The sequence below is a fragment of the Eurytemora carolleeae genome, unplaced genomic scaffold (genome assembly GCF_000591075.1).
Source record: "Eurytemora carolleeae unplaced genomic scaffold, Eaff_2.0 scaffold234, whole genome shotgun sequence".
NCBI lineage: Eukaryota > Metazoa > Arthropoda > Copepoda > Calanoida > Temoridae > Eurytemora > Eurytemora carolleeae.
Window position 1 is genome coordinate 207,889 of NW_019396124.1, and position 14,193 is coordinate 222,081.

At 30.1% G+C, this 14,193-nt stretch overlaps 1 protein-coding gene across 1 annotated transcript; it reads left to right on the forward strand.

The window, feature by feature from the left end:
• The first annotated feature begins 835 nt into the window (after positions 1-835).
• Positions 836-9,683, forward strand: LOC111695657 (uncharacterized). Its single transcript, XM_023465054.1, has 9 exons — positions 836-916; positions 1,005-1,048; positions 1,606-1,662; positions 2,957-3,033; positions 4,901-4,991; positions 7,519-7,611; positions 8,020-8,099; positions 8,486-8,551; positions 9,430-9,683. The coding sequence occupies exons 2-9, from the start codon at positions 1,040-1,042 to the stop codon at positions 9,488-9,490; spliced, it is 534 nt and encodes a 177-aa protein (XP_023320822.1). The 5' UTR covers positions 836-916; positions 1,005-1,039; the 3' UTR covers positions 9,491-9,683.
• The last annotated feature ends 4,510 nt before the right edge of the window (positions 9,684-14,193 follow it).

Below are 14,193 nucleotides of genomic sequence, written 5' to 3' on the forward strand. Positions count from 1 at the left end.
ATTCCCCCCTCGACGTTTTATTCCCCCTCGACGTTTTAATCTCCGTCGACGTTTTATTTCTCCTTCGACGGTTTATTTCCCGCTCAACAGTTCAACGAGAGAGGAGTGGCTGCTCTCAGGGTTGAAATGCTCCCAGGGTTTTGCCCAGGATTTTGGAGTTGCTCTCAGGGTTTTGAAGTAAAATGTGGAAATTTATTAATCAACAGACACAAAAGAAAATCGATGTCAAATTTAGAGCCTTCTACATGGCTCGCACTATACTAAAAATCCTTAAATTATTGAGATATCTAAGGAAAACTATGTTTTTTCTCAGTTCAAGTTCTCTTTCGTCATTTCTAGGAGTGTTTTGGAATAAATGCACATATTTATTATCTATTGCATGTTGTAAAATTTGATAGAAAAATTTAAAAATTATGAAAAAATTTGAATATTTTATATGATGCAACAAAATAAGAAAAATAATTTCATGATGGGTATTTTGTATGCATGCCTAAAAAGAACCGAGGGATATTGAGGCGGGGGGGGGGGGGGGGGGGGTGTTATATTTTTTCTCATCAAAAAAGGTAATAAATATCATATTTTAATTCTGCTTCACGCGATTAATTTTGATTTATTTCATTCCCTCCAAAATTTCCCAGATTTCCTGTTCACACTGGTCCGAGCATGCTATCTTCTTTGTGGGTTTAATAAACCGTGACCATTTCACCGCACGGACAACGTAAAAAATACTTCGAAAGCAGTCAAAGATTCACTTCAAAGTGACATTTTTGCAAAAGTACAATCATAAAAAAGTATTTAAAAAAATGGGCATAGATTACTTCTGGATTCTTTTTTACAGTTTCCACGAAGTGGTTTTAAATTGAGGCACAGTTTGCTCTCAGTTGGTTTTAAACCCTCAATCTCGACAGACTAACAGGTTTTACATTACAACTATAATGAATAGATTTCTGGGGGGGAGGGGGTGGAAATTAAGAAATATCGTTTCATCAAATTTTTCTTTTTAGATTTTCATCGGTAAAGAAACACCAAAATCTTGAAGATGGTTAAGGTATAAATTTTATAAGTTAATTGGTTTTTCGAATATTCTAAAAATTGTTATTTAAATTTGGAAAACTTTAAGCGCTCCCTCTATAAACAAACAAACAAAAAGGATTGTAAACAAATTTTAGACGATTAAAAGAAGCTGAAAATGAAGCTGATTAAGTTTAAATTAGTTCAATACAATTTAAAAGATACTCTTAGGACCCATCTATCGGAATAAAGATAACGTAACAAATTATATGGTACATAATACATAAGAGTAAATGTAATACTATGTCTAATGTCTTTGTATGCAATTATGGTGATATCATTCTTCCCTTTGTCATCTCTATACATAGTCCTTATATTATTATCCAACTTATTGTATTTAACATTTTTATTCTTGATATTATTATTATTATTATCATCATTATAATTATTATTATTATTATTATTATTGTTATTATTACTATTATTATTATTATTATTATATTTATTATTATTATTATTATCATTATTATTATCATTATTACAAGTATCATTATTATTACTATAACTACTATTACTATTATTATTATGTTGTAGCTGCTATTAGTTCTGTTTGTAACGTGTGCCTACTCCCTACCTAAACCAGATGCCCAGGTATTTTCATTTGTTTTCCTTATATCTTGTTTTTTTTTATCAAAAACATAAAAAATGCTTTTTTTCAATTTCTAATTGTTCTAATAAATAGACAAAAATATTTCTTACAAAATCCTTGTTCCCACACTTTATTTTTTTTTTATTGATTTAAAAAATTTAGTTTTTACAGTATTTTTGATAAACTTGTGATCTTTTTATTAAACATTATTATACTGAATGGATAAATAGATAATGAATGAAGGATGAAAGTCCTTGATTTATCTTAAAATGTACACATCCTTTGGTCCTCTTTTGGATATGTTATAGGTCCCCAGTTGTATTTTTTTATAGTCTTAAAAAAATATTAAGTCCCCGAAAAGCCGCAGAAGAAAAATCTTATTTTTGACTCATATATATATATGTATATATAAATATATATAATTTGTGATGGCTTTTATCTTGTATCTGTTAATAAACATGGTTTTCTATAAAGGGGTTCTATTCAGTATATATTTATTAGAAATATATAAATATATAAATATATATATATTATAGCTCCCTTTTCATTCAATATTCCTTATATGCATTATTCATAAGTCCCAAACAAACTGGCAGGGCGAATCCAGATAAAGGTACACGAGAATGTATTATACAGCAAACAGGGTGAACCGGAAAAAATTAGAAAAACTTTAATCATATGATTTAAAACTAATCAGTATGAAAACTCTGTATTCTATAAAAAGAAACCTGCATCCTATAGAAATATCTGTATTATATAGAAACCCCAGCCCTGTATTCTCAAACTAATCTGTATTTTATTGGACGTTCTGAAATCTAAAGAAAACAGAGTTGTCTATAGAATACAGGACGTTCTTATAGAATACAGGGTATTCTTAAAGAATACAGGGTATTCTTATAGAATACAGGGTGTTTTATAGAACACAGTGTGTTCTTTAAGATACAGAGTGTTCTGTACAATAAAGGGTGTTCTTTACAATACAGAGTGCTCTATAGAATACAGAGTGTTCTGTACAATACAGAGTGTTCTATAGAATAAAGGGTGTTCTATAGAATACAGGGTGTTCTATAGAATACAGGGTGCTCTATAGAATACAAGGTGTTCTATAGAATAAATTTTCCTGTAGAAAGAGTGTTAGAGTGTTCTGAAGAATAAGGTATTCTTATCAGAATACATGGTTTTCTATAGAATTCAAAGTGTTTGATAAAAAAATCCTGTTTTCTGTATAATGCAAGAGTTTTCTATTGAAAACCCTGTTTTCCATGGAACACTCTAGAATAAAAGTGTCTACTACAGGGTGAGGAAGAGTATGTTGCATCTGAAACTGCCCAGCAGGTTGGAGAAACCCTAAATAAACTACCATCTATACTCAGGTAAACCACGTCTAATTAAAGTAAATTTCACGTTCCATTGAAATATTAAATCTTTTCAAAAATAACTTCTCTTATCGAAAAACTATTGAAAATGAACGAATTGTTTTGAATTTTTATTACGTAACCGAATAGGTTGATTTTTCTCATTCTTGTGCAATAACTGATAACTATATGGAGTTACAAGGTCACAAAGTCGCATCAGTAATAACGCTTTAATTTAACCTCCACTTTCTGTCTAGTTTCCATTGAAAGGAAACGATTACTCGACACAAAAACTAAGTTTCTAATCTCTTGATGTTTGGAACCTGATGTTATATACTTTTGATATTTATAGGTATCAAATTTCTTAAACGTTTAAAAATAAAAAGGTTTACACCATCAGTATAAAGAAATATGAGGAGCAAACGTACAGTTTGTGGAAAGTAATCATTTCCATTTAATTTTTCTTCAATATATACAGGTTTTCTAAATATGGGTAAACAGATAGGATTATAGATGTAAAACGAGATTTTAAGATCTAAAGGGCATTAATGCTAGACATTTTAGATACGTTTATTTCTCACGTGTTATTCGTACTTTTATTTGGGGCCACTTTGTAACTGGAATTCTGAACTATTTAGGCCTTACCTACCTCTTTCAAAGGAGCCGGGGGCAAACCTGCAAAAAGAAAAACATCAAAGAATCATTGCCGCTTGCGCTATTGTATATGTTGAGTGTAATCTACATAATAAAACAAAACATTCATATTTTTGTTGCCTATAGCCGGCCAAACCAAATATTTTTTTTCAAATTTTTTTCCACGGGCAAAGCCCTGCCCTTCAGCTATTAAATATTAAATATCTAGAAGATGCCTTGCTTGCCATTGACAACAGGAAACCTTTTAAACAATTTCCATTCTTTGTATACTTTGTATAGAGCGTTTTACATATATTCTAAAAGTTTCGAAATGCATAAAATATTATGTTGATAAAAATTATCCAAATTTTTTGTTAATTTCTCTTTTATTATAGAAAATACAATTTCAAATTATGAGAAACATCTAAGATTTGTACAGTAGTTTTTAAACGTAAAACAATTTTCTTTTAAACGAACTTAAAATAATCAACCTGAATATAAGCTAACTTCTTATTAAAATTAAGTTAATCCTAAACAAATGAAAAAGAAAAGTTAAACTGAAGCAAAATCTAACTTATCCGTATTTTAGATTTAAACTTTGATCTAAATATAACATTTCTTCTAAAGCAGATTATCTCCAGTTGAAATTATACTTTTAATAATAAAGACACTGTTGATAAAATATAACCCTGAAAATAAAGGAAGTGCTGAAGAAGTAAGATCTTGACCTGTAACAAAATATATTAGATATTTTAGGGACTTATAACGATACATATTCTTGATATTAAAGGGACTGTACGCGTAATTTCAAGTGACCCTCCATTCAAAGAAGATAATGCCCTATTTACAACGGTTCCCTTTAAACCTTAGTCTGCTTGTCGAGTTAAGAAATATACGTGTTTATTTATATCGAAAAAAGTTTTGATTCTTGAAAGGAACCGGTGTACAATGCGTACAGAGTGTAATTATAGTGTTCCTTGAAATTACTGACGAGTGATTTTTAAAGGCGGTTTAAAAAAAGTTCGAAAGAAAAAATCTAATTTCTAGTTTTTAAAGTGAATAATGATATTTTATAATATATAACAGCTTGAAAACAAAGTGTTCTCAACAATTAAAAGAATTTTTGAAGATTGATAAGAATAAATCCGACAACATTGAGTGTACTTTGTGAATCGACACCAGTCTACAAATGAGGGGGCACTTTAAATTACGCCTTTTAAGGGACTGCTATCAAAATAGTCTGTATGTTTAGTAAGACTGCAGAATGGATCCGTGAGCTGGCTAATATTGGAGATGAGGTTCATCCATCTGTTGGATCTGTTATCAGAGATGGAGCTGATTCGGTAACATTTATCCATCCTTGGATTTAATGAACAGATATACGTAGTTAAACTACTTCTTATATCACCCTGGATTATTTATTTGAATTCAATCTTTAATTTACCAATCTTTAAATTTACAGAGTTATCTTTTTTATTTAAACGCATATGCTAACAAAAAATTTAATAAGATAATGCGCGATTTTTTGTTTAATAGTTTAAACGTTGATCGAAAATGCATATTCCAAGGACCGAACTGTTAAATCTGCGAGATGTACATTCCCAACCACACTAAAGAAGATTTATTTTTAGTACAGTGAAACCCTTAATAACGAATACATCGGAAGAATTTATAAAATGTCGTCTTGACAATTTTTCAATGAGTTTTATACTATATTACGCAAATTTCAGTATTTGCAAAAATAAATAAATAGCCATGAATATGCGGGAACAGTTTTAATGAGTTCCATATAATAATTTAATTAAAAAACTAAATATCTGCAACATTCCATTATCAGAAAGTGAAGAATACGACATTTGATGAATTTTTTCGATGTATTCGTTATTAAGGGTTTCACTGTAATTAGTTCAACTATTTCTTGCTATTCATTAATTCCAATCTCAGGAAAATTAAATCTAAACTTTACTTAAATAATTTTCCTTTGATCTATTAATTTTATTTCAATCTTGAATTAAGGGTTGGAAAAGTGAATAAAGAAGGAGGTTTTCGTAAAATTTAATTCATATTTCTTTGTTTATCGGAAAAAATTCTGAACAAGATATGTTCTGGAGTTCCTTGGTTCTTTTCCAAAATTTCTTTCAGTTTTAGGTTTTACAATTGAAGTATTTTTTTTTTTCCTAAATTGACTTAAATATACCTCTAGGTTGTTAAAAACTTTGAGGAAACTTTTTGTCCATTTATCCTGCACACTTTCAACAAGAATTTTTAAACTTTGAATTTGCTTAAGTAGGGATAGGATAGATAGATAAAAAGATAAATAGGAAAGGATTTGTGTGATTTTTGCAAAGATTTATCTGAAGAACAGATAGGACATATATTACACAGATAGAACGTGATAATAACCTTTCAGTGTGTCGTTAGTTCGAAACTTATGTGTAAAACAGAGCTATAACCTACATTGCTTAACCTCGATATCCACCATGGATATCTACGAGGAATTAAATTAAAACGTAGAACTCCACAAGATGCAGCAAACTGCATAATCCCAATTTACAGTATTCGCAATACAAACGTTTTGTCCTCTGGCTGTATCAGTGTAAACTGGAACAAGATTTGATCTTATAATCAAAACTAGCAAAGCACCTTAACTATCTTTAATAGCAAATAAGAAAAATGCTTTTAATAAGATAAATTCAACTAAATTCGCCAAATAAGATAAAAAGCGTACTTTTTTACACTAAATAGAATTGAAAAAAAAATTTAAAGGTGAAATGTTGTCTTCATCATGCCTTCAAAGAAAGTGGTCCATTTAAGAAAAAAAACGCTATTTCTGACAAAAGTCAACTTTCTAAGCCTGTAACGAATTGGTGTGATAGATTTTGTCAAAAAAACCCGTTTTTCATTGCAATTAAAGACGTTTTATAAAATTATATAACATTTGTTTTTCAGTCCTAAATGAAACTAAATTTATTAAATTCATTGGCATTTAAGTTTTCACCAAAATTGCCTAGAAAAATTGCTATTCATGCGACGCCAATAAAACTTCTAAAAGTTTTCTCCAGATTAAATATCCAAAATCATACAAATCATCTTGAAAATATTACTCAAATCCAATTTTAAAAAGATGAGATATTTTATTGATTGCCATGCACGAAGTGAAAAACAGTCTTGAGAAAATCTAATTGAAAAGTTTCTGATTATAAAAATTACTTTCAAGTAAGCATCAACATATTAATATATTTCTTGTTGATCTCAGAGACATCTAGTGTTGGTAAAAAGATTTGAAAAGTTAAACCTAGTTTAAAGAAAGCTAGAAATATTTGATATTTTGCCAAGATATCGGGGAAACTATAAACGGAAAAGGAAAGCAAGTACTACTCATGCTTTTAACAGCAAAGCTTTCTTGAGGAATTTTGACTTGACTAAATTTAAGAAATGACAGCACATGTAACCATGGAACCCATGCATGTACATTGTACATTGAACATTAAATTGCAATGGCGCACATAAGTTTAAAAACCTAGTCTTCAGTTTTAATTTATCAATAATGCATACAGTGGGACCCATAAAACTGTGATATAAGAAGACGACTGTTTGATTTAAAGGTAGTGTTTGCGAAAAACAAAAGGAGGTATAGGCTGATCCCGAAAAGAATTGGATATCGAACGCTAATAATTTTACTTTTATCTTTTGCGTCTATAAGGAGAAAATGGTTTAAAACGACTCATACCGAAGAGCGTATAGACCCTTACAAATTAAATTATCTACTGTCTGGGTAAAATATTGCAACTCTGTTGATTTGTTTAAATGTTAAATAGTTTTATGGGATCCACTGTATATATTTTATTGTAATAACTTCCTGATTTCCAGGTTAAGATTGCCTCTGACAATGTACCAGAAGATCTAGATGTTAAAGTTCAAACCCATCTTAGACATCTTATTGATATTGCCAAGAAGATTCAGGTATGATGCAGTGCAGATCATAATTCTTAAACCTGAAAAAGGTTGACCAAGGTTGACCAAGGTTGACCAAGGTTGACCAAGGTTGACCAAGGTTGACCAAGGTTGTCCAAGGTTGACCAAGGTTGACCAAGGTAGGCTAATGTTGACCAAGGTAGGCCAATGTTGACCAAAGTTGACCAAGGTTGACCAAGGTAGGCCAATGTTGACCAAGGTTGACCAAGGATGAACAAGGTTGACCAGGTTGACCAAGGTTGACCAAAGTTGACCAAGGTTGACCAAAGTAGGCCAGGTTGACCAAGGTAGGCCAATGTTGACCAAGGTTGAACACGGTTGAACAAGGCTGTCCAAACTTGACCATGATTGACCACATTTTCAAAAAAATATTCTTATCTTATGTTTTATCTCTAGGTTGAGGTTAAGACCGGATTGACTAAGGTTCCTGAGTTAAAGGATAATCTTAATGGAACACTAATAGAGTCTTACGTAGAGTAAGTATAACGTTTTTCTAACATAAATAGTTGTGTTTCACATAAACACCAAATTAATTTTAATACAAGAAACAGAAATAGGGTTACCCCCACTAATGATGATAACAAGAAGCTAGTTAAAGACAATACAGTGTATTTCTGTAAAATGATTTTTATGTATAAAGAGAAATCGGTTAAAATTTGCAGATTCTGTACAGTCGTCTTCTTTGTTTCATCCTTCAGGCACTACAGCAATTGCGACATTGCAAAAAAGTATTTTAAAAAAGGTTTCAGGACATTTTTTGCCTCTTCACGACAGTTCATACAAAGGCTACAAAATGGCTTTTAAGAAACAAATTAAAAAAATTATCTACTTGAAAGCGCATTTTTCAAAAACTTATTTACAGAGATGTGGTTGATAGTGTTCCATCTGCTGAGGAGGTTGATGCTAGAATATCTGATGCTATCAACTAGTAAGAAAATCATTATACCTAACAAACCGTAAAGTGTCCTTGATAAAACATTTTCACTCTTAAAAGCTTTTCTACTGCAGGAAAACATTATAGGAATTTTAAGAATTAAGCCCTTTTTAACCTAGAAAAACGACAATATCTTCCACATTATAGACCAGAAATTGGTTTCAAGGGTATAGTTGTGAATCTGGCATTGCCATATGTACATGGAGTCATATGAAATTGCACTTAGTTCTACTAAACCACTTGAAAACAGTATACTTCTAAAATCATCAAATAAAAACTGTTTTAAGGTCACTTCCAGATTTTAATCATGAAAACAATTTTTCGTTCAAATATAGAAACAAAATTAATGAAAAGAGCAGGTGTGGCAGGTGTGGCTGCAATGATTATCAAAATCCTTCAACCATCGCAATCTGTACACTCATCCCCATTCATAAAATAAAAACATATGATTCATTACTTATAATATTCATACAGGTAGGGTAGTCCCAATAAACATAATCTTTTTATACAGTGGTAGGCAATTTTATCAATACAATGAAGACGATTTTTTAAATTTAGTTTTGATTCTTAACATGCTTTTTTCGAATTACATGTAATCAAAGACGGTTTTTTAATTGACATCTTCTATTGACTTCTATGTTAATGTGTATCCATACTGTTTAACAGATTGATAAATCAAAATTGAAACCGAAAGTCTTCTTCATGGTATTGATATATGCGACGACGACTGTAACTAGAATAGATTATAATATTATACCATCAAAATATTGAATCCCAGAATATTTTGGAGTTATTTAATGATTAGAATGAATCAATGATAATTTTTAATTAAACTTAAAACTAATTTAAATAATGAAAAATATTTTAATTAGTTTGGAGCCACTTGCAGAGGCCCTGGCGGTACAGAACTCCAATACTACAACAGTGGCTTGATTCGTGTACGCTGTATAGCTTTACAGTGTTTTCATGTACAGTCAACTTTTATGTACACTGTACCCAATTCTGTACCCTAAAGAAGGGGCCGCATTATTTTACAATGGTTTCAAATTTTCATGTATTCAAATTTTGTAATTAATCAATAAATCAAATAAATGAGGTAAAAATTAATAAACTTAATACGGACTTTTTTGTGAGCTTTTATCAATTGAAAAACACAATGATCGGACAAATATTTTTGGTTAGTTTTCGATTAAAATTTCTTCTTTTATATACAATTTTGTATTTGGAAAACTTTACAAAAAGCCTTGAATCACATTCATCTGTCTGTTCGGTCCTTGTTCCAGCAAGCTGTGCCTTTGATCCCAATTTGACCAATTAGCATAATTTTTCTCCTTTTGTACTTTTTTAGTCGGTTGCTGCATTTTGAATTAAATAGTAGAAAAATATTTTGTTTAAAGATTGTTAAATTACAGACCAAAATGAATTAAATTCAATAAAGTTAATAATTAAGATTAATATATCTATTACATCTTGTAAAAAGTATGTACTGTGCATATACTACAATGATAGCTAGAAAACAGGGGAATCATAATTAACATTGTATTTTTTCTTTTTCTAATGAAATATCGCTAATGTTTTGTGAAATCTAAGACTGATTTATTATAAAAAATGTGCCGGTAATCGTATATATATAAACCTCACAGTCCATGACAAAAATTCATAATAAAAAGAAAGATCGGAGACGACAGTCATTCTACATTTTCTGGTTATAATTCAGTATAAAGAACAATTCACATTTTGTGAACCAACTGTTCCCTTGTATCTCCAGCAACTATCTCCTAAGTGTACAAGAAACCAATTGTTCTACTCCCATGTGTGCTGTAAACCCTCCTCTGCAGTTTTAACTTTACCCATATTAGACTTCAAACCAACAGAAATTAGCTCATTACACAGCGCTCTATTGAACCATAGTTCTTAAACTGGGAAATATAAAAACAATAGCCAAGGGCGGCCGGCCAGAGGGAACATATAAATGAATATCTTGTTTTATTATATAGATTAGATTTTAATTTCTATAAGTAGCAGAAAATAAATATTCACTTTCGTTTTCTTTAAAACCGCTTTAAACGTACTAATATCGGTATTATCACGAAGACGCTCTGTAAATTGAAAGAGTTATGAATTATACATAGAACACAAGGCGATTATATTCAAATTGAAGAAACCAAACGCATCTATATCTCAGGTTTTATATATAAGATATTTATTATATATAACAAATCCAATACAGGAGAAGAAAAATTGAATATATTGAAAGAAAGACATGCCAGTTGATGACAAGAACATAATAGAACTGGAGGATAGAACAATGTCCAGGAAAAAGAGAAGATTTACTAACAAAAGAGAAAATATTGGAATTGGACGATAGTTCATGAGCAGAAAAATGCCAAACTTCTTTTTCAAAAATATAAAAAGAATGAAAAGAACTGAAGGTTGAATGAATGTCAAATGGTCAGAACTTTTGTGTTCTTAATCTCTGGATATTATAGCATTGATCTATATCTTATTCAGAACCGATATCCCTTAGAGCTCATACCCCTGCACACATTAATTTCACTAGAAGGGGATAATTAATTCATTTGGCCTACAGTCCCGTTTTGTCTCATATCAAAATCAGCAGAATAAAAATGAACGAAATTAAAAAATTAACATTTAATGAAAGTGAAGGGAGAGCTAGAATAGTTTAAGGAAACAAAGAGAAAATATATGAACAAAAGGAAATACGTAGAAAATAAAAGAAATGAAGAGAAGAATAAAAAATGGTTTATCTCCTCTTGTCGGGTTGGGTTGGATGCAGGTTCAGATTTGAGAGAGAGTCTCCGAACTTCTGGTAAAATTCTCCGAGTTCTCTTAGTTACTCTTCACCCCTTCTCTGCATATACTCGGGTAGGACATCTGTGGTAAAGGTGCATATAGGAGGTATTACCACCCTCGAACCTTCTATCGAACCTTAAACATATTTACTTGATTGATAGACCTGAGTAAAATAAGTGTTCACTATGGTTTATAGGGTTATCCATAGTCAAGTTTTTAAGACAACGGCACAACACAAAACGTTGGGGGACTTCAAACTGATCTTGAGCAAAACAAAATAATAGAAATACCTTGATAATAACATGGAAATAGAATTATTGATATATCGTTGTATTTGTATGCGCGAGCTTGTGTCCACACCCCTTAACCAAAATAAATTATTAAAGTTAAAAACTTGATTGATAGAAAAATCTCATATTCTCAAATATATTTATGAAAAATTGTACCATTCACTCTGGGAAATGTCAAATTTTCATCTAACTGGTTGAAGCACCTGAGCCAAATTTAACTTCACAAGTCTTCAAATTTTGTTTAATAAAAAGGTCATTGAAAACAAAATTAAAGAATGTTAAGTTAAATTTTGCTCCGGTGCTCAAACAAATTTGTATATGAAAAGTTGACATTTCTCAAAGATAATTTTACAAAAATACAGGTTTTCCTTTAGAAACATTAAATTTTCTACTATTTTAAAAGAACTATTATATATAAATACGTATTATGTAGTTTTTAAAATGCCAAAGGTTGAAAACAAATTCGTTTGACAAAAATTTTGATGGCTTATTAAAGATTTAAAAAAATGTTCGTAATATAAAATAATATTTTTTAATAAGTATCAATAAGTATAGTTAGTTAAATTAATCAGATAACCAGGCCAATCAAGATACCGTTCGTTTTCAACAGAGAACTGAACATTTAGTTAATGGGAGTGTTTGAGAAAAATTAAAGGGGGTGTAGGCTTTCAGCAAAAATAATCGCTTTTGATCGCTAATAATCTTACTTCTATTTGTTGCATCTGTAAGGAGAAGATTGTTAAAAACGACTAATACTGAAGAACGTAGCGTCCATACAAATTCACAAAGTTGCAATAAACGACGGCGTAATTTTGTGTAATTTCTACAAAGCGAAATTTTTCATAATTATGCGTATTTAGCGAAACTTCAATTTCGCTAAATTACGTCGTCATTTTGCCAAATTCTGCAATTATTGTGCCTTATTAGATAAAATTTAAATTTCACATCATTACGACCAAAAATCAATCAATAGATAATTTATAAATTTTCTTTAATATTTAAAAACTCGTGAATGTTTTATCATAATTCATAATTAATCCTAATTTATTCAGGTAAACCCCAATACTTTTCAGTAAAAATGCAATGTTTCCGTAGATTATTATAACAGAAAATATAAAATAAAAATCCGTCAGTCCTGTAAGTAAAACTAAATGAAGAACTAAGAAAATATTTGAAATGGAAGTAAAACATTGTTTGGTCTAGTTTTTTAATTAAGAATTTCCGAAAGTTACAACGCTGCATGCATTACTGAGAATTATTAAGTACTTTACTAATTACGGAATGGTTTTGTATTACGTAATTTCGCGTAAATACGCCTCTATTACGCGAAACTAGACTTTCTTTCGTATACGTAATTAACACGTAATTTCGCGTAATGCCCGTGCGTAATAGAAAGAATTCGTTATTACACGTAACGCAATTTGTAATTACAACTGGAAACCCTATTTATGGGGTAATTTTTTACGGAAAACAATTGTTGACAATGAAACTATAGTTCAGAGCTGTCACCGGAGAATGTAAAACTTTATCGCAAAAATATCAAAATATCAAATGCCAAATGACCAAATGCCGAATTATACAGTACAAAGCTAGAAATGTAAACAAATCAGAGAAAAATTATAACAACTGATCGTACTGCATTGTTCATCTCAAAACCGGTTAAATTTCAACAACAAAGAGAAAACAAAAAGGAGACGATAAGAGATAAGAGAAGAGAAGAAAAGAGATAAGAGAACAGAAGAGTAGAGAAGAGAAGAAAAGAGATAAGAGAACAGAAGAGTAGAGAAGAGAAGAAAAGAAAAGATAAGAAAAAAGAAAGAAGAAAAAAAGAAGAGAAGAAAAAAATATATGAAAAAATAGAAGAAAAAAAGAAGAAAAGAGAAGAGAAGAAAAAAGAAGAGAAGAAAAGAGAAGAGAAGAAAAGAGAAGAAAATAGAAGAGAAGTGAAAGATGAAAAATAGATAACGTGAAAGAGAGAGCTTACATTTTACAGACGTTTTTTCAGAAAAGTATGTTTATAAATACCTTAAACTTTAAAATTAACTTTGTTGTAAAATTGTGTGATATTTTTGAAAAAAATAGTTGTCCTAACTGTTTAGCGTACATTTTTTTGATCATTCAAAGATGTTTGATCATTTGGCATTTGATAATCTAATATTTTTGCACTTTAGTCCTTATTCTTAATTCTTTAACTCCTTAGAGATGAGATAGTTTAAAAGTAAGAATCTGAACTGGATTCAAAATATCTCAATCTGTAAACTACTTTTGTTTTAAGGATAAAGTTGGACATTCTAGTCGTGAAAAAACTCCCAGTTATACTCTGAATATGAGTACTGCATGTTTTTGCAATAACTGCAATCCACATTTTTTTCAAATAAAAGTTTTGTGTAATACTTTTAAATCTAACCTTTTATGTCCTTATTGTAGAATTTATGATTTAATCCCAAAAAAAGTAAAAAATATTTTAAAAATATATTTAATGTATTTTTTTGTGTCGCGTGACTGGTTTAAACAATTTGTCCGAAACTGACA

What these genes read in the sequence shown, in the direction of transcription:
- LOC111695657 (XM_023465054.1), top strand. An exon ending in TCAGAGATGGAGCTGATTCG is followed by an intron (nt 4,992 to 7,518) that starts GTAACATTTATC and finishes CCTGATTTCCAG; the next exon opens with GTTAAGATTGCCTCTGACAA. An exon ending in CTAATAGAGTCTTACGTAGA is followed by an intron (nt 8,100 to 8,485) that starts GTAAGTATAACG and finishes ACTTATTTACAG; the next exon opens with AGATGTGGTTGATAGTGTTC.